Raw genomic sequence first — 21,702 nt, 5'->3', positions numbered from 1 at the left:
GATGTAGGAGTAGAACGGTGCAGATGTAACAGGTGCGCTGCAGATGTGATAGTAGATTTAATGCAGATATAGTAGTACGTGTGCTGCAGATGTAGGAATAGAACAGTGCAGATGTAGGAGTAGGATAGTGCAGATGTAGCAGGTGTACTGCAGATGTGATAAATGTAATGCAGATATAGTAGTACGTGTGCTGCAGATGTAGGAGTAGAATGTTGCAGATGTAGCAGGTGCGCTGCAGATGTGATAGTAGATTTAATGCAGATATAGTAGTACATGTGCTGCAGATGTAGGAGTAGAACAGTGCAGGTGTAGCAGGTGCGCTGCAGATGTGATAGTAGATTTAATGCAGATATAGTAGTATGTGTGCTGCAGATGTAGGAGTAGAACGGTGCAGATGTAGCAGGTGCGCTGCAGATGTGATAGTAGATTTAATGCAGACATAGTATTACATGTGCTGCAGATGTAGGAATAGGGCAGTGCAGATGTAGGAGTAGAACAGTGCAGATGTAGCAGGTGTACTGCAGATGTGATAAATTTAATGCAGATATAGTAGTACGTGTGCTGCAGATGTAGGAGTAGAACGGTGCAGATGTAGCAGGTGCGCTGTAGATGTGATAGTAGATTTAATGCAGATATAGTAGTACGTGTGCGGCAGATATAGGAGTAGAACAGTGCAGATGTAGCAGGTGTGCTGCAGATGTGATAGTAGATTTAATGCAGATATAGTAGTACGTGTGCTGCAAATGGTGGAGTACCTCTAATGCAGATAAAGATGGAGTAATAGGAGGAGTGATGCAGATGTAGTTGTAGTAGATCTGGTGCAAATGTGCTAGTATGTGTTTGTAGTATGAGTTATGCAGATTTAGCAGTAAGTGTGCTGGAGATGTCCATTGCTTCCAATATCTGTTGTAGAAGTGACATTTAAGCATGTATTCTGGACATTGTAGCACCACTAGTGAAATCTAGTACAGCCCCTAAGTATATACATGTACTGTTGAACTATTTTTTTATAAAATTTCTAGAATTTGTACCATTATGCAAGAATAATAAAGGCTGTTGCCAGGGAACTGGTAAATAATTAACATCATTTTGTAGTGTGGGTACCCAATAAGAAATACTTCATGAACAATTTCCAGCTGACCAAGTTCCTTCCTTTATGTTCAAGGGTATTGTATCAGTTACACCATTGCTTTGAAGTTAAGAGGTTAAAAACATTGGTATAGCATCCACAGACAGATGCTTTAGTAGTGAGTTTCAATAAAACACTGAACTTTGTGTTAAAAAAGTGATGCAGATGCTCAGAGCTGAGACCAGTTGTTATCCTCTTTGGTGTTTTTGTCAAGAGGTGCCACGAGCTTCAGTTGGGTTTTCCACATTTGAACTTTTTACAGCAGGAATCCTAGAGATCTACTTGGCATTGCTAAAGAAAGGTTAGAATTAGGATAGAAGACCTCAAATGAAATCATTTGCAGCCAAACTACATGCCTTAATTGTCCCTAAAGAGTCAATGTTAGTTGTCATTCTTACATCACAGGGCTACAAATTCATACAGAAGCGACCAGAGAATCTCTAACTGGAGTAAAATTAGAGGAATCCTTGCCTAAGGAGAAAATCAGAAAATAAAAGAATATTTGTTTAGAAATAAAGGAATGTGCTCAGAAATGCCTGGAAGAACTAAGATGATAGAACATAATACAAAAACAACACATGGAGTGAAGGTTAGTCTCAAATCTTACAGTGCACCAGAGTCACAGAAACAAATAGAAGCAGGTGAAGTTCAAAAGGTATTTAATAATACCTAGTAATAGAAGTAATAGTAATACTTAGTAATACCTAGTAATACTAGCAATACCTAGTAATACAAGAGTCACAGAGTAAACAGAAAATCTCAATAATGTTAGCTAACAATCCTGATGCAAGTATCTGAATCTACAATGACTTTACAAAACAGAAAAGCATTTCAAACTTTGCTTGCTATGCCATGCACAGAACTGATTAGCTGAGAGAAAGTAGGAAAAATAAGATACTTAATAACGCTGGACATGACAAAGGGATATTGGCCGATAACCATTTTCCTTTTTCCCAGAGGGAAAAAAACTAACTTTTCTAACCGCTGAAAGCTTATTTCATTACACAGAGCTACCATGTGGCATATATGAAGCTGCAGTCAGCTTTCAGAGATCGATCTGCAAGGCTAGATGACATGGTTTCTTATTTCGAGTACTAGGAGTCTCACTTACCAAAAGTACTGGCTGTGTTAGAATCTACAAGATGGGTAGGCTTAAACGTGAATCCTAAAGAGAGTAAATTGGGCATGGTAGAAGCCAAATATTTGGTATAGCATATAGGAAGATGAGTAGTAAAACCGCAAATAGAAAAAATAGAGGTTATAAAACCTATTCTGTACTGTCCACTGAAAGACAGGTGAAGGCTTTCCTTGGACTAACTGGAGGTAGAGAAAATATGTACTTAATTTTGTAACTATTGCCTGTCCTTTGAAAGATCTCAGAAAAGGAAGAGCTCTTATCAAGATGCACTGGTCTTTTCTAGTTGATAGAACATTTAATTAACTGAAATGACTGTTATGTTCTGAAAAAAGTTTTGTGAAACTTGATTTTACTTAAGGAATTTACTTTGTATATAGATGCATTAGAAGTAGATATTATACTGTGATATTCAAGGTGAAGAACACCCAGAGTGTTACATTAATCTAAAGCTAAAGCAATGCTGAAAAAAATATTCTGCCATCTAAAGGGAATGCTTAGTGGTGTAGTGTGCCTTTAATTCACTAAATATCTAATAGGCAGGCACTTTGGCCTGATAACAGATCATGTCCTCATTGCAATGGCTGAGTAAACAGTAAAATGGCAGTACAAAGTTATACCACTGGGCACAATCACTGCATCCCATCCAGTATACTATCAAGCATAGAACCTGATGGGCTAAAAGGAATGCTGATAGGTTGTGTGTTACAACTTGTCTATAGGAGTCCAAAACCAATGTATTTGTACTGTGTGTGGAAAATGGAGCATACGCCTTCACTCATGCCTTGTGTCTTTAAATTCTCACAAAATTAACCAGGTAATTCATTGTATTATCTAAAATAATGAGAAAATGATTCCCTAATTAGTGATGTATAAAAGGTTGTAGTATGAAAAGCAGAAACCAGGAAGTTGGTTTCTCATCTGGGAGGATCATCATTGGCATGGAGCAGGGGATCTACCCAATGATGAATGGTTCCTGGGTTTGGAAGGCGCCGCTGGAACTTGTAGGGGATATGACCTGAAGGAAGAGCATGAAAAGACTTTTTATGCAACTGGAAGGAAGGCCTAGCTAAGGCTGCAGTTGTGACCTTTATTTTATAGCCTATTGGTTTGGAATGGATATATGGCATTGAACCTGTGTAAAGTAAACTTGATGGTGTTATTACTATGAACTGTGAATCTTGCATAAAGGTTACAGTAAATAGTGAAAATACTTCTGGAACTAACTGTGAAAAGGCAAGTGAGCTACATTTTCACTTAGTCCTTAAATAGATTTGCATTTATTTCATATATATGTCTCCGGTGTATTTTAACTGTTGAGTATATTTTTAATTGAGCAAAGTATTGTATGTTGCTTTCCCATGTACTGCTACAGGCTCTGACAACTGCTTTCATTTGTTTCCCTTTTCCTGAATTTTAATTTCACCCATAAATCATACTGACACTTAAGACATACACGTGCCAAAGTAGTGGGGAAAGAAAAGACTGAAACATCTCGCATTTCTGTGAATAAAAAGGGGGTAAAACTGAAATAGAAGGACAGAATTCAGAGAGGCTTAGCATACTGAGAAAGTCTTATCTCAAAGGATATCTGAATCACTCTAAGCCTTTTCAGTTTATAGACTGGTTTACCACTGAGGTTTTCCCCTTCAAGGAATCCTCAGCACAAATAGTGGTCTCATGGGCAAAGCCACATGCAAAGCAACTATGCTTGGCTTTGCTCAGGTAAATCAGTTTGCTTCCTGGTTGTCCTTAGGATTCAAAAACAATTCACTACTCTCACTAGTTACCCAACCCCAGCTGGTCAATTAGCATGATGGTGAGAATTTGTCAGGTACAGCCACAATGAGAAAGACCTCACTATCAGCTCATTACTATGAGTTATTCTGTCAGACTTCTCTGTGCTGGTGTTCTACATACACAGCAGCTCCTACATTGTATTAGCAAAAGCAACCCCTTCACATACACTAACCCACACATGCATATACACACATATGAACACACACACACACACAGATATTCCAGATTCATAACTCTCAACCTCTTAGTGCAGGAAATCTGGACAGGGCCTAAAATAATGGGAGGACAAGGACCCAAAAATAGAGACAGATTGTAATGTTGTTCTTACAAGCTTAGAAGGTTGTTATAGCAGGATTTGTATTTACATGCATTTTTCTGAAGGATATGAAGTCTGAAACTCAAATGTATCTCATTATTTAGTAATTTCAATCCTCAGTGACTTTCAGAAAATCACAAATTTTTTGAGGAGAAGACCAAAAATATGTGTCAAAAACCTTGACATTCTGCAAGAATCTGAACAGTGGTGAGGTACAGAAACACTTACTTTTTCTCATCCCCAAACAAATACCACACATCCAGACACATAGGTTCATACTAAGCTAACTGCCCTTGCAAGCTATTTTAAGCCTAGATAATTATCCCTTGTGAGACTCAAACCCTGCACCTTGTGTTTGTAAGGCAAACACCTTAACCATTAGGCCACCCTCCCAACCCAAGATTCAGCAGTCGAACATTCAGATCCCATCTGCATGGGTGCCATGAAGTTTGTCACTTCTGACTTATGTAGCATAAAGTTGGCTTTGGAGAAGTTTTTTACGGAGGTTTCCTTAGTGGAGTGTGGGGGTGGGATGTGGATGTCAAGGGTGATTTGCTTATAGGTTCATAGGTTCATACTAGGCTATCTGCCCTAGGGCATTTATAAGCCTCGCCAGAGTGTGTTTGGCTTTCTCCACCCATTTTAAATGAATTTTGCTATGCCCTTTTTCGAGGTTAGTATACTGTACCTCTGTCTAACAGTGACAGAAAAGTGATACCCAGGATAAACCTACGATCTCCCATCCACTCATCAAGATTCCTCTTGAAGAGAGTCAATGAAGGACTCTGCCTAACCTGGACTGGGATTTTATTCCAGAGTGAAGGGAGCCTCTGGGTTATGAATCTGTCCATCCAGCATGTCCTATTTATTTCAGTGCTGAGGTTCAAGTCTCTCGAGCACGTAGCTCGATGGGATTTGGATTTTCTGAGGTGCAGCATGTCCATTAATTCCGGGTTGGACATGGCTTTATATGTCAGGCACAGATCGCCTCTGAGCAGGCGGTATGCCACTGAGTAGAGCTGGAGCTTCTTTAACTGGGCAGCATATGGCATCTGTTTGAGCCCTTTGATCCTCTTGGTGAGGTACTTTTGGGGTCTTTCCAGTTGCTGCAGGTGTCTGGTAAGGTACATCCCAAAAGGGGCATTGTACTCAATTATGGGCCTGTTGAGGGATGAGTAAAGAGGCACGATGACCTCCCCTGATCTAGATGTGAATCCCTTCATGATTAGGTGGGCTATATAAAATGCTTTTCTAACCACTTTGGCCACGTGGTTGTCAAATGAGAGCTTGCTATCAACTTAGGTCCGCAGGTCCCTAATTACTTCTTCTGTACTTAATGGGTACCACCTATGTGGTAATTTGTGGGCACTTTGTTTTTGCCAAAGGGGATGACTATACACTTTTTGGCATTTAGCTTGAGGCCATGGCTCTGGCACCAGTTGTCTGTTTCTTTGAGGCCCTTTTGTAGGATGCTTGTGTCGGCTGGAGAGTCTATTATGGTGCCCAGTTTGCAGTCATCTGCGAACTTGGTCAGCCACAGTCCTTCTGTGTTGGCCTGTACCTCCGAGAAATATATACCGAACAAGAGAGGTCCCAGGACTGAGCCTTGTGGGACACCACTTGTAACTGGTTTGGAGTCTGACATGGCTCCAGCAATTCTAACCATGTGGGTTCTGTCCTTGAGCCAGTTTGCAACCCATCTAGTGACATAGGGGTTTATATTTAAGCTGGTGAGCTTATCTATAATGCCCGAGTGAGGTATTGTATCGAAGGCTTTTGCGAGGTCCAGGTAGGCTGTGTGGACCACCTTCCCCTCGTCAATGGCCTTGGTGACCATTTCAAAGAAATTGACCAGGTTTATGAGGCAGGATCTGCCCTTAACAAAGCTGAACTGGGTAGGATCCAGTGTCTGTAGGTCCCCAATATCTTTATTTATGAGGTCCATGATGATCCTTTCCATAGCTTTGTAGACCAAGCTAGTCAGGCTTATGGGGCGATAGTTTCCAGGATCCGTTGAGGCACCACCTTTGTGGAGAGGGACCACTGTTGCTGTATGCCACTCTTTGGGTACATATCCTGTAGTAAGGCAGAGATTGAACAGTAGTTTTAGGTTTGGGTTTAGCTCTTCTTGGAGTTCATGTAGGACGCAGCCCGGGACACCGTCTGGTTCCATTGATGCTGTGTTTTTTGCTTTGGAGAGGGTGGCGCTTACCTGAGCATCTGAGATGTCAGGGGGGCAGCACTCTGCTGGGATAGATATTTGCCCTTTTGGTGGGGGGGGTGATTTGCACTGAACCTGTCAGCTAGGATGTTGGCAATGTCTGTGGGTTCAGTGTATTTTTTGTCATTTTGGACTAATTCTGAGCATATCTGGGAATTCCCACCCAGGTTCCTAACATAACTAAAGAAAGCCTTGTGATTATCCTTAGTGTCCTGTGCAATTTTTCTCTTGAAGCTGGCCTTAGACAATTTTATGAGTGCCCTTAGTTTCTTGCTAATACTGATCAGAGATGCCACATGCACTCAGGTCACTCCACAACAAGTACAAATATGACTCTGTCATTGCCCATGTGGGTTTGAATGACCTGAGATGCACCTCCCTGGACTACATGAAAAGAGACATGGTGGAGGCCTCGGATTATGTGGCCCAGGCAGGTATGACCCTAGCCCTGAGCAGCATCTTACCATCACCTAGAATTATACTACAGTACAAACAGAAAATGATTGACTTAAATAATTGGCTAAGTTTCTGGTGTCCTTCTAAGGGGATCTAGTATCTGTCTTGTTGGGATGACATGATTGACAGACCTCAATGCTTTGCCAAAGATGGCCTGCATCTGTCATCCCTGGGTTTCCAGGTACTGGCTAAGGCTCTTGCCACTCCATAGTGCCTTTTTTAGGTGGTGTTCCAAAGACCAAATTACCACCATAGCAGCTATAATTAAATGCAATCTGAGGGTCATGCTGCTCAATGCTAGAAGTCTAACTCTCAAGATGTACTTGCTCAAAGCACTCCTTAGAATGGAGAACATCAACATTTGTGCTGTAACAGGGACCTGGTTTAAAGCAGCAGAAAGCCCCATTGCACTACCAGGCTATAACTCATTCTACACCTTTCAGCCCCAGAACATGGACCGAAGCTCCAAAGGTGGTGGTGTCTCCAAATTAATAAAGGATATGCACACCTCAAGACTAGTAGCCCAGCATAACACATCTGAGATACTCCTGATACAACTAACATTGGGTAAAATGGCGATTCAGGTCAGAGCCTGCTATAGGTCTCCAACCATGTCCCAAGACTCACTCCACATTCTTAAGCACCCTGGAACCTATTAAGATCCAACCCAACACTCTCATGCTAGGTGGCTTTAACTACCCCTCCATCAGTTGGGAAAACTATTCATGCACCAATGCACTGGCCCAACAATTCCTGGAATTCATGAATTCCAATGCCCTGGACCAGCTCATTCTTACCCCCACTAGAGGAAGCAACATCCTTGACCTGGTTATTACTAACATGGGCAACTGTTGCTCTACACCAATACTCAATTCCTCCCTGGTAATATCCAGTTGCAAACTAATCACCATGGAAATCCACATCTCCCCCCCCAAAGGTATTCACCATGAAAAACTTCTCCAAAGCTGAGTTTGGACTCCTAAAAACAGAAGTGGCTAACTTCACGGTACTCATGCCAATGGAAAATAGATGCATGACTGCCGAATAATACACCAATGCACTGTACGAAGACATACATAAATGCATGGAACTAGCCATACCCAACAGAACCAAGACGATCTCCTCCAAAAAAGGAAGCTAGTCTGGTGGTCCCCTGCCATTAATAAACTTCACAACAGAAGGAAGAAACTATTGCAGAAAAAAGTGAAGTCCCAAGACTGGATAAATTCCCTTATTAGCCTCAACAAAAAGTTGAGATCCCTCATCAAAACCTTCAAAACTAGCTATGAAGGCAGAATTGTGGCAGACAATAAAAACAACCACAAAGCCTTCTATAGTTATATCAAGAATCTCCATGGCAATACCCAGATTTGCTCTGAGTTACTGCACAATGGTACCTCCTATACTGAGCCAACAGATATTGCTAACATACTGGCCGACAGATTCAGTGCCAACTTTACCCCTCCCCCCAAAAGACCAATCTTAATACCAGAAAAATGCCAGGCGCCCAGCATTACTGCAGCACAGGTTAAAGCTGCATTGTCTAAGGCCAAGAATACAGTTGCCATGGGAGCCAACGATATCCCTGGCTGTGTTCTACATGAATTACAAAGTGAACTGTCTCCACATATGTATGCTCTGTTTACTCACAGCCTCACTTCAGACTTTGCCCCTACTGAATGGCGGACTGCTACAGTCATCCCTCTCCATAATGGAGGAGCAACGGCAAACCCTGGAAATTATTGCCCCATTAGCCTGATAAGTCTGATATATAAGGCTAAGGAGCGCATCATCATGGACCTAATTAACAAGGATATAGGGAATCTCCAAACTCTAGATCCCATACAATTTGGTTTTATGAAAGGTACATCATGCCTGCTCAGCCTGGTTGACTTTTTTGAGTCAGTCACCAGAGCAGTGGATGACAGTAAGGCAGTTCATACAGCCTACCTTGATCTGGCCAAGGCCTTTGATACCATTCCTCACTCAGGAATTATTGATAAACTCAGCAAACTAGGCATCAACCCCTATATCGTTAGGTGGGTCATAAATATGCTCACAGACAGAACCCACAGTGTAAAAGTAGTGGACACCAAGTCAGACTGCCAACCAGTCATGAGTGGAGTCCCACAGGGATCTGTCCTGTTTGGCATCTACTTCTCAGACATCCAGGCCAACACAGAGGGACTCTGGCTGACCAAATTTGCAGATGCCTGCAAGCTGGGAGCCAGTATTAACTCCCCAAGTGATGCAGACATTCCACAGAAAGGCCTCACTGAGACCAATGACTGGTGTCAAAACCATGGCCTTAAGCTTAATGCCAACAAAATGCGTCATCATTCCCTTTGGGAAAAAATCAGTTCCCACTAAATACCACATCGATGGGAGCCCACTGAACACTGAAGGTGTTATAACAGATCTGGGGACACAGATTGACAGCAACCTCTCCTTCGATCACCACATTGCTGCTGTGGTCAGAAAGTCCTACTATGTGGCACATCTCATTACCAAGGGTTTTGCATCCAGGAAAAAAGAGGTCATAATTTCTCTCTACTCTTCTCTCATTAGACCAATCATAGAGTATAATGCCCCATTTGGTATGTACCTCACTAGACACCTGCAACAGCTGGATAGGCCACAGAAGTACCCCATGAAGAGGATCCTAGCCCATAAACACATATCCTACATGGACAGACTCAAAAAACTCCAGCTATTCTCTGTCTCATATCATTTACTAAGAGGTGATCTCTGCTTGACTTACAAAACCATGTCTGACTCAGCTCTGTTAGAAATGCTACAGCTAAAGAAATCCCAATCCCCCCACACCACACACTCCAGAGACTTCAACCTCATTACCACAATCAGCAGAATATGCTAGCAGGACAGGTTCATAACCTAGAGACTGCCCATGCGTTGGAATAGACTTCCCATACATATGAACCAGAGCACCTCACCAGCCCTCTTCAAGAGTAATCTTGATGAATGGTTGGGAAACAGAAAGTTCACCCCGGGGATCACTCCAGTGGCTTTACTTGATAGAGGCACTGGGAACTAACGATGGGTGGCACAATTCCAGGGGACTTCTATGGGCTAGGCTTGTAAAGCCCCAGAGCAATTAGCCTAGTACACACCTATGAACCTATGAAAATTCAGTCAGACTCATGAAAACACCAATGCACTTTCATGCACAAGCCAACACAAACACACACACACATTCATTTAGCTTCTTTCATGCACTTACAGACACATACACAGACATGTGCACTCACACATACACACACACATTAACATATCCCCACTCCCATGGCTCCATAGTACTTACCTGCAACACTAGTACTCCTATAGGAGTGTATGGGTAACTACCATCTTTTGTCATCATTCACTTTTTCCTCCACAAATACAGTTTAACTTAGCCAAGTGCTTCAGGACCTGCAAACACTTCTGGGAGCAGGCACATGCCACTCCTGTGGACTGGCACATTAGCATGTGGCTTTGTCTGCAGGATTCCCATCTGTGCTGAGGCTCTTCTGAGGGATAACCTCAGCTGTAAAGCATGCTATGAATTTCAAAGGCGTAGGGTGATGTAAGAACCTTCTGAGATAAGGATTCCTCATCATGCTAAGCATTTCTGAATCCTAAGAATTGCGCCAGAATTTCAGTTTTACACCCTTTTTGCTCACAAAAATACCAGCTGCTTCAGTATTTCCATTTTTTCCAATACTTTGGTACATGTATGGTCCTTAATCAGTTTGATTTATGGGTGGCAATATAATTCACTAAAGGGGAAACAAAGGACATACAGAGCTGCTTTGTGTTTCATTATTTAATGATTGTATACCTGTTCAGTGTCCCTTTGATGAGATTTTGGCTTTCCCACAATCATTTTAAAATTTTCTATTTCATCACAGAATGCAAAACAAGAATCTCTAGACTCAGGTAAAGTATTTCCAAGAGATTGTGAATACAGTGTATTTTATGAACCAAGAACAAAATACTGTATGTCACTTCATTGCAATCTTGTTAAAATGCTGTGTCTCTTTACTGCACTCTTGTTAAAATAGTGTGTGTCATTTCACTGCAGTCTTGTTAAAATGCTGTCACTTTAATGCAGTCTTGTTAAAATACTGTGTCACTTCACTGCAATGTTGTTAAAATGCTGTGTCATTTCACCGCAGTCTTGTTAAAATACTGTCACTTTAATGCAGTCTTGTTAAAATACTGTATGTCACTTTACTGCTGTCTTGTTAAAATGCTGTGTCATTTCACTGCAGTTTTGTTAAAATACTGTATGCCACTTTACTGCAGCCTTGTTAAAATAGTGTCTCAGTCTTACAACTGCAAAACAAGAATGGCTCAACCTGTCTAAGATAATTAATCTGACAGTATACACAGACAGCTCTCTACCTCTTAGCACAAAAAAATCTGGACAAAGCCAAAAATAATGGGGGGACAAAACCACAAAATATGGACAATTTTTAAATATTGCTCTTATAAATTTAGTAGGTTGCTACAATAAAAAGGTCTTGTGTTACCATGCATTTTCTGAAGGATGTGAAGTGTGAAACTCAAATGCCTATCATTTAGTGAATTCAATCTTCACTGATTTGCCAGAAAAATCCAGAAAATCACAAATTTTGTGAGGTACAAACCAAAAATATGAGGCAAAAATCTGGACATTCGGTGAAAATTTGGACAGTTGTGAGGTATGACAGTATATGAAATCAGCATACTTTTTAACTTGGGAACAAAATGCTGCATGTTGCTTTCCTGCAAACATTTTATAACCCCTTTTCACAATCATAATCTTCAAAACAAGAATGCTTCAGTTACTTACTTTGGCTGTCTGACACAACAATTTTCTAGCTCATGCACTTTCTCCACATCTATCCTATTAGGCCAGGAATTTGTTGTCAGTACTATCTTTCTTGTATCTTGGAAAAGCCTTCATCTTTGAAGCTAAACTGACTTTGTATGTGTGCATGTGATTCTAAGAACAAGCTCATATTAGGTCCATTATACTACCAGCAAATCATAAAATATATTCATGTTGTTGTGGATTTTGAAATACAGACTGCACATTACAAACAAGTAGCACTTATAAATATACAGAACGTAGTCATTTGCAGATTTCTGTCAACAGGAAAAACATCAGGAATCATTTTTTTCCAAGTCTTTAAGGAGTTGCAGTAGCATAAAACAAAACTTGAATACTATGAGCCTAGTTTTGTCACTCTGGATCAAAGTAAATTCATATACTGCACTACTTTCGGACCTGCAGCAGTCCGGGTGATGTGCTGCATAGTAAATCAAATGTATACGGCAGCAGAAGATGTATGAAACAATAATGGGAACTGCAAGTGAGGCTGCAGAGGGTGAGGTACAGAGTGAGGCTGCAGGGGGTGAGGTACAGAGTGAGACTGCAGAGGGTGAGGTACAGAATGAGGCTGCAGAGGGTGAGATACAGAGTGAGGCTGCAGGGGGTGAGGTACAGAGTGAGATTGCAGAGGGTGAGGTACAGAGTGAGGCTGTAGAGGTTGAGGTACAGAGTGAGGCTGCAGAGAGTAAAGTGCAGAGTGTAGCTGCAGAGGGTGAGGTACAGGGTGAGGCTGCAGAGGATGAGGTACAGAGTGAGGCTGCAGGGGGTGAGGTACAGAGTGAGGCTGCAGAGGGTGAAATACAGAGTGAGGCTGCAGGGGGTGAGGTACAGAGTGAGGCTGCAGAGGGTGAAGTACAGAGTGAGGCTGCAGGGGGTGAGGTACAGAGTGAGGCTGCAGAGAGTGAGGCACAGAGTGAGGCTGCAGGGGGTGAGGTACAGAGTGAGACTGCAGAGAGTAAAGTGCAGAGTGAAGCTGCAGAGGGTGAGGTACAGAGTAATGCTGCAGAGGGTGAGGTACAGAGTAATGCTGCAGGGGTGAGGTACAGAGTGAGGCTGAAAGGGGTGAGGTACAGAGTAATGCTGCAGGGTGAGGTACAGAGTGAGGCTGCAGGGGGTGAAGTACAGAGTAATGTTGTGGGAGTGAGGTACACAGTGAGGCTGCAGAGGGTGAAGTACAGAGTGAGGCTGCAGGGGCTGAGGTACAGGGTGAGGCTGCAGAGAGTAAAGTGCAGAGTGAGGCTGCAGAGGGTGAGGTACAGAGTGATGCTGCAGAAAGTAAAGTGCAGAGTGAGGCTGCAGAGGGTGAGGTACAAAGTGAGGCTGCAGAGGGTGAGGTACAGAGTGAGGCTGCAGGGGGTGAGCTACAGAGTGAAGCTGCAGGGGGTAAGACAGAGAGTGAGGCTGCAAAAGGTGAGGTACAGAGAATGCATACTTTAGAAAAATTGACCACTGCAGTCTAACAAATCACTCAGCCACATACACAAAGCTGCTGCTAAACAACACACAAAATAAATTAGGCATTGGTCAGCTTTACACATTTTATGGTTTCTCACCTCCTGGTCTAGTATGGCGAGGGTCCTATCTCACTGGGCCACATCCCTGTTAACACTATAATTTCTGCTACTCTGAGTCTAAGCCTGCCCATGGGTGGGCAAACACATACATGCACGTGTAAATCCAATTTGTACCACTTCATTTTACCCAGTAGTTCCATGTCTCCACCAGTTACTTTTTGAAAGAGAACTGCCTGAGATCCATTTTGGATTCAGTGTGTGTGTGTGTGTGTGTGTGTGTGTGTGTGTGTGTGTGTGTGTGTGTGTGTGTGTGTGTGTGTGTGTGTGTGTGTGTGTGTGTGTGTGTGTGTGCATGCGTGTGCATGCGTGTGTGTGTGTGTGTGTGTGTGTGTGTGTGTGTGTGTGTGTGTGTGTGTGTGTGTGTGTGTGTGTGTGTGTGCTGGCATATCATCTAGATCTTTATTTTTTCATGCTGTCATTGTAAGTCCTCTTGGGCCCTACAATGTCACTCATTCTGTTATTTGTCTATTGTACTGCACCTACCATGTGATTTTGAACATTTCATGAAATGAATATGTCTGGTCTATATTCAAATGGATCACAGTAAATAGTACTTTTTGTTGTGCAGTATATTAAAGATGTTTATATAGTTGCATTGCTATATTTTAAATTTTTACACTTTATTTATCCTAGTAACTTAACATGTTTCTGTTAAGCATTTGTCTGCAGACATCTACATTGGAGTCTCCCATAAAAGTGGATCATTAGCTCTGATGGATCTACTTGGTATCTTATCTACTCGTATGAATATATAACAATGCCTACAAAAGAAGACCAGCAGGTCTGTCTAGCTACCTAGTCCACGTACATGTTGTAAGTAGTTAATGCCTGTCTCCCTCCCTCCCTCACTCTGTTTCACTTCTACTTTTATTCCATCGATCCAATGCTAATTTTAAGTATTATATTGTCCCTAGTTGTACTCCTCTGGTAAATGATTTGCATCTTTTAACACATTCTCAGGAGTACTTTCAGATATCCATTCTAAATCTGACATTATCTATCTGTCACCAATACTTTGTTCTTCCCCAGAAGTTATACTAGCAGCACTAGCAGTAGTACTGTAGTACTAATCTAGTAATACCAGTAGATGTCAAAAATAGCACTAGGTAAATGAAAAAAAACAATTTTCTCTAATATCTTAGCTAAAGTCTCAAAGTCACTCTAAATTATCTCCAATGTTAGCTCTACTAAAAAGGATTGAGCAGTAATAGGGTATACAGAGTTAATAAAATGCAAGCAAACAAAATAAATAAATTAAGAAAAAAAAAATGAATGACGTATGAAGTGCTCTGGACCCTCATCTTCTATCTACTAGGTTCTTATTTAACATTCGTAAGATCGCATGACTTATTTATTTATTCTACAGCAACCCAAATCAGTTCCTTTGTTATCACCTATACACTACTTAACCACTCTAGATTACATATAGCCTATCATTACCACCATGTTCCTCCCATTTCTGCTACAAATGCTTCTTTAGTTATGAAAACTATAATACATTGCCCCAAATACCCTGATTATTTAAATTTGTGCCCAAAATATTACTCTTAATATCTACTAAATACCAAGTTTGCTTATTTGCCTTTGTAGTTAATCCCATCTCTCATGTGTAGGTCACAAAGAGAAATAATTCACTTTTGAAGGAAACTACTAGCAAGTCCTGCTTTCCCATACTTCCTCTGAAATCTAGCACAATCTTAGCTACAAAACATGCTCCTCTTCCACTAGTCTTCGCTCTGGGCCTCTGATGAAAAAGTATCTTGCAACCAAGTCTGATTTTTTCAGTAAACAAATGTAAATAAATATTTTGTGCATTTTTTTCTAATTCTGGGTCAAATATACAGCTATAATTTTTGCAAACTCACATCTGGGGTAACCCCCAGATCAACCTGGAAAAAAAGTGATTACTTAAAACAGGAACAAATCCTGTTTAAGTAGTGAGTAAACAAACGGGGGCAAAGATTTAAGCAAACATGATGAGTCCAAGTTAACATCAAGAACCTTAAGACAGTCCTTTATGGGTGGCATTGAAAAGCAGGGAAATAACAACAAATAAAAAAATTGTTATAGCGTGCAAAATTACCTACAAAACTGATGTTTTGTGACTTAACATGCACATATCTGTTTAGTGTCTTCATGTTGTATTTTTTGCTTCTAAGCAATCATTTCAGAAGGCCTTCTTATAATCAGAAACTGCAAAAGAAGAATGCCTGTACTCTGATTAAAACATTTATGTCAAGCTGTAAAAGTAATGAAGCTTTAATAGCAAATGTCCTGTGTTGCACTCCTGTAGTATTTAGAAACACTTTTACACTATCATAAAGTGCAAACCAAGAATGCTTCAACTTATCTTGTGTAAAGTATTTCTGACAGTGTGAAAGCAGTGCACTTTCTTAAAAATTAAAAACAAAATGCATGTCATTATACTAAAATGCTTTATTATGACAATAAATTCTGAAACATTTCAACTTCTGTTGGGTAAAGCATTTTGAAAGCTTCCAAAGACAGTAAATTGTTTTTTAATCCACCATTTTAAAATGAGTTCTCATTACCATGAACTGCAAAACAAAAATATCTCAACTCAGCACAGGTGAAGCACTTCTCATAGCTTATCTCGGAGTAGAAAAATCCAAAAAGAAGTGTAACCATTACACACTGCTGTGAGACATCACTGACAAGCCCATCCTGTTGCACAGGTAACAAAACCCCAGACTTATTTTGTCCTTTTGTTTAACTACTGTCAAACACATTGAAATACAAATTACTTAATATTTAACATGTTTAATGTGTTACTTATGCTGTTATGGTGAATATTGTCAGAAGCTTTTGGAAAATTCATCACATTTCCCTTACAAAGGAAACCATGAGATCCAGAAGCCAAGATCTCATCATAGCAAACATTTACTCCAGGTCTATGAGAATAAGGGCTGTACTCACAATTGCTACAGCCTAATAGTGCTACAACTTACAACATTAACCTGTACTTTATATTCCCGATTCAATACCCAGTGTCACTGAAAAGCAGTACATGACAGTGTCAAATGCTTGTATTACATATTGTTTCATTTGTAATACTGTTTCTAGATTGATAGGATATTTGCTAAGCACTATAATGTCTAAAGAGAAGACTATTTTGATAGCATTGCACAAAAGCCTGACATAGTTTAAAAGCATGGTGTGTTAGATATTGTATATTGTATATTGCTGCTGAAACCCTTACAAATGCCTTCTACGAGCACCTCCAGGAATGTATGGATCAAGCAATCCCTAATAAAATCAAGACCCTTTCCACCAAAGGCAGGCGTCCGGTCTGGTGGACCCCAGCCATAAACAAACTCTACAACAAGAGGAGAAAGCTACTACATGACAGAGCAAAATCCCTAAAAGGGAAGGCATCTCTGATCAATACTAGCCAAAAATACGATCACTCATAAAATCATCCAAGGCCAACTTTGAGAGAAAAATCGCTAATGACACAAAAGACAATCATAAGGCCTTCTTTAGCTATGTTAGAAACCTGGGTGGAAACTCCCAGATATGCTCAGAATTAGTCCAAAATGATAAAAAAATCACTGAACCCACAGTCATTGCCAACATACTGGCAGACAGGTTCAGTGCAAATTTCTCCTCTCCCTCCCCCCCAAAAGGAGAAATATCTATCCCACCAGAGTCTAGCCTCCCAAACATCTCAGATGCCCAGGTGAGAGCTGCTCTCTCTAAAGCAAAAAACACAGCATCAATGGGACCGGACAGTGTCCCCAGCTGTGTGCTACACGAACTCAATGAGGAACTAAACCCACACATAAAGCTGCTGTTTAATCTTAGCCTTACTACAGGATACATACCCAAAGAATGGCGTACGACAACTGTGGTCCCACTCCACAAAGGCGGTGCTTCTACGGACCCTGGAAATTACCGCCCCATAAGCTTGATGAGCCTTGTCTGCAAAGCTATGGAGAGGATCATAATGGAACTCATAAATAAAGACATTGGGGACCTACAGAAACTGGATCCTACCCAATTTGGCTTTGTCAAGGGCAGATCCTGCCTCTTGAACTTGGTCAACTTTTTCGAAACAGTCACTAAGGCCATTGATGAGGGTAAGGCAGTTCACACAGCCTACCTTGACCTAGCAAAAGTATTCGACACAATACCCCACTCGGGCATCATAGAAAAGCTCACCAGCTTAGATGTAAACCCATATGTCACAAGATGGGTTGCAAACTGGCTCAAGGACAGAACACACAGGGTTAGAGTTGCTGGTGCCATGTCAGACTCTAAGCCGGTCAAGAGCGGTGTCTCACAGGGCTCAGTCCTGGGCCCCCTCTTGTTCGGCATTTATTTTTCTGAAGTGCAGGCAAACATAGGGGGATTGTGGCTGACAAAATTTGTAGATGACTGCAAACTGGGCACCATAATTGACACTCCATCAGACACAGACATCCTCCAGAGAGGTCTCATAGAAATGGATAACTGGTGCCAGAGCCATGGCCTTAAGCTAAATGCCAAAAATGTATAGTCATACCCTTTGGGAAAAACAAGGTAACCCCTAATTACCACATAGGTGGTAATCCATTAAACACGGAAGAAGTTATCAGGGACCTGGGGACCCAAGTTGACAGTAACCTCTCTTTTGACACTCACATTGCCAAAGTGGTTAGGAAGACCTTCTACATTGCCCACCTGATCATGAAGGGATTCACATCCAGATCAGGAGAGGTCATTGTACCCCTGTACTCTTCACTTATCAGACCAATGATTGAGTACAATGCCCCATTCAGAATGTACCTTACCCGACACCTGCAGCAGTTGGAAAGACCCCAAAAGTTCCTCACCAAAAGGATAAAGGGGCTCAAACATATGTCATACGATGCCCGACTGAAGAAACTCCAGCTCTATTCAGTCGCATACCGTCTGCTCAGAGGTGATCTGTGCCTGACATACAAGGCCATGTCCAACCCGGAATTAATGGACATGCTCCACCTCAAAAAATCCAAATCCACCAGAGCCATGAGAGCAAGAGACTTAAACCTCAACACGGATATAAATAGGATGTGCTGGAGGGACAGATTCATCACCCAGAGACTCCCTACACTATGGAACAGAATCCCAGTCCATGTGAGGCAGAGCCCCTCACTGACTCTGTTCAAGAGAAATCTTGACGAGTGGATGGGAGATCATAGGTTTACCCCGGGAATCATCTCTGTGTCACTGCTGGACAGAGAGAGGCACAGCAAACTAATGGGTATAGTATTCTCATCCTAAGGGGTGGTGAAAGCCACACACACTCTGGCTAGGCTTATAAATGCCCTAGGGCAGATAGCCTAGTATGAACCTATGAACCTATGAACCTATAATCTGCAGTGCCAACAGTTAGATTGCTATGTGGCAGATACCTCTGTTTCATTCAAAGATTCTGTTATACTAATAACCAAATGAATACAGAGTCACTCTACAGGGAATATTAAAGTATTTACACAATTGTCTACAATGGAAGTGTTTCCTAGTACTAGAGAAGACATTGAAAAGATATGGCATATATCTATAAATCACATGGTGACTTGCTCCAGAGGAAATGCCTTGACCTTAGATTTGTAACTTCACCTACACAAGGTATGACTATTTAAGACTGGTTATACTAACAATATTTACCAATGTGGGCAAACAATCCTTTGCACAAAATGTTCTTATTGCATAGAACAGAGTTTTTACTCAGTTGAAAGTTACAGTAAATGTAAAATCCATCAAATGAGCAGAGTGTTTTAAGAGTTTTGTTTGGCTTCATATTGCTTGTCTTATATCAAACTGACAGTTTGAAAATGGGAGAGAGCATGGAAGGTCATTTTAAGCATCTCCAGTGACTCACGCAATCCAACAGAGCAACATCTTTAAAAAAGGAAATGCTTAGAAAAAAAAGGACAAATACCCCTCAACTGTACAGATTTTCACAGAATGTCCAGATTTTTGCCTCATATTTTTGGTCTGTTTTTCATAAATTTGTGATTTTCTGGAAAATCACTGGCAAATAATTGAGGACTGAAGTCAGAAAATAATGGTACACATTTGAGTTTCAGACTTCATATGCTTCAGAAATGTCATGCTAATGCATAACCTGTTTTTCTATCTACTTTCTAAGTTTGTAAGAGCAATACTTAAAAAGTGTCCCTATCTTTAGGCCTTCGCCCCCCCCCCCCCCCCATTATTTCTGCCTTTGTCCAGATTTCTTGTTCTAACAGGTTGAGAGGTATGACAAATATTGAAAACAAAAAGCGAATGGTTTGGGGAATGTGAGGGTGTGGCACAGCTTTTGAGGGTGTTGTGGGTTCAGAAACATCAAAACAATACAAGAATGCAAGAGACTTGAGAATTGCAGTACTTTTGGGAATTTAAATCTGTACTTAAAGTTCACATTTTATCCAGCAGGGGGCATGCTAAGAGTTTGTACATTAAATGATCTTTACCTGCCATTTAAGATGATAGTATTACAATTGGAATTTCTGATTGGTATAAAGATATTTTCTTGTCATTCCTAAAATAGTTTTAGTATGTAGATATGTCATTTGATATATACCTTTATAATTCACAAAAATAAAGGTATATATCAAATGACATATCCACGTACTAAAATTATTTTAGGAATGACTAGAAAATATCTTTGGTTGAAAAAAAAGCATCAGTCCAAACAATACAGCTATCAATGAACACTTACATATTTTGACTCATGTTTCTCATTAAGAGGCACAACTTTATTTCTTTATACATGCCATAATCTTAATGACAATGTCTGTCTACTACATAATGAATATTACATAGTATCTTCATAGCAGTGTGATTTTCTCCCCAACCCAATGTATCTAATGTCAATGCTACTTTAAAAGAATGTATATGAAGTCCCATTAACTAAGTAAGGCATAAAGGGGGTGTATTGTATAGGTATTACCACATGCCCATGAGTGATGTGAGACATGAGCCCAAAAGGAAAGCACATTACAATCCATGGGCATGCAGAAATATCAGCACCATAATTGCTCCCAACACCCATATTGTACTTATGAAACATGAATGTAATTACATGTTTTGTAGTGTATTTTAATGTAAAACAGTTGCAGTACTCATTTTAACTAATCAGATGATACATAGGATTTAACTGTGTAGAATTATGGTATGAAATTCTCAGATTAATCATTTAGGGGACCCTTCTGTCAAACTGTTGTGTGTTATTGTGTAGTTCTCTTTATAAATAGGTGCAAACATTACACAACACCTCAGCACCATTCACTTATTTATTTATTGCATTTGTTTACCGGCAAAGTCCACTGGGCTTAAAAGAGCCCATTTTCAGTGGAGGCCCGGGGAGAAAAGCTCCAACGAGATACAGAAAAAATATAAACATTAATTAGTACAGAAGCAGGCACAGTGTTACAGACAGTAAATATAGTAACATATACAGAAAAGATACAGAAAAGCAGGAATCTAGTTTGTTTGATTATAGTAATATATATAGAAAATATACATTAAAGCATAATTCAATTAATTCAATCAGAGTGGTATAAACAGAGATCAGTATTATTGTACCAGTGTCAACAAGTGAAGTTAAAAATAAATATGGACAAAGTATCATCAGTCACTAGTAGCAAAAGACATAGGAGTTTAATCATATAAGGAGAGTGAAGAGGTTAGGTTATAGAGCAGAACCATAGCCAGGAAGAGTTGAGATAATTTTTCAATATTTGTTTGAAGGTGGTGGTGCTGCCTGTGTTTCTTATAGAAGGTGGAAGTGAGTTCCATAGTTTGGCGACGGTGAAGGCATAGAGGAGTTGACTAGCAGTTAAGGTGGGCTTATCTACTTTTAGAAGTAGATGATTTTCAGATCTTAGATGCCTGCTGGAATGGTATTTGGCAAGGAGAGTTGAGAGAGCAGGACAGTCTGTGGGTCTGTAGATTATTTTGTGCACAGTAGCTAGTTGAGTGAATGAGAGATGGTGGGGGAGTTCCAGCCACCCTAATTGTTTCAGAGACTTACAGTGGTGGGATGAGAATTTGGCCTTGGTGGCAAATTTTGCTATTCTGTTGTAACACATAGCAAGTTTGGATTTTGTAGAATTTCGGATATTAGTGAGGAGAGGGACACCATAAAGGAGAGAGGGTAATAAAAAGGTAGTTGCAAGGGTTTGTCTAGTAGAGAGGCTAAGAAA

The 21,702-nt window shown here is 40.7% G+C and overlaps 1 protein-coding gene across 1 annotated transcript; it reads left to right on the top strand.

The window, feature by feature from the left end:
- The first annotated feature begins 12,401 nt into the window (after nt 1–12,401).
- On the top strand, nt 12,402–13,393 carry LOC122805285 (retinitis pigmentosa 1-like 1 protein). Its single transcript, XM_044075373.1, has 2 exons — nt 12,402–12,973; nt 13,087–13,393. Exons 1-2 carry the CDS (start codon nt 12,402–12,404, stop codon nt 13,391–13,393), a joined length of 879 nt encoding a protein of 292 aa, XP_043931308.1.
- Nucleotides 13,394–21,702: the final 8,309 nt, after the last annotated feature.

The sequence above is a fragment of the Protopterus annectens genome, chromosome 6.part1 (genome assembly GCF_019279795.1).
Source record: "Protopterus annectens isolate FY-2018-M chromosome 6.part1, PAN1.0, whole genome shotgun sequence".
In the NCBI taxonomy this organism is placed as follows: Eukaryota; Metazoa; Chordata; order Ceratodontiformes; family Protopteridae; genus Protopterus; species Protopterus annectens.
The sequence above is the reverse complement of the archived record's forward strand: the minus strand, read 5'-3'. Positions and strand labels throughout refer to the sequence as shown.

Bases quoted from the DNA above. Each gene is read 5' to 3' on its own strand.
- LOC122805285 (XM_044075373.1), top strand. From the start codon at position 12,402: ATGGGAACTGCAAGTGAGGCTGCAGAGGGTGAGGTACAGAGTGAGGCT. The intron at 12,974-13,086 runs GTACAGAGTGAG...TGAGGTACACAG, and splicing joins AGTAATGCTGCAGGGGTGAG to TGAGGCTGCAGAGGGTGAAG.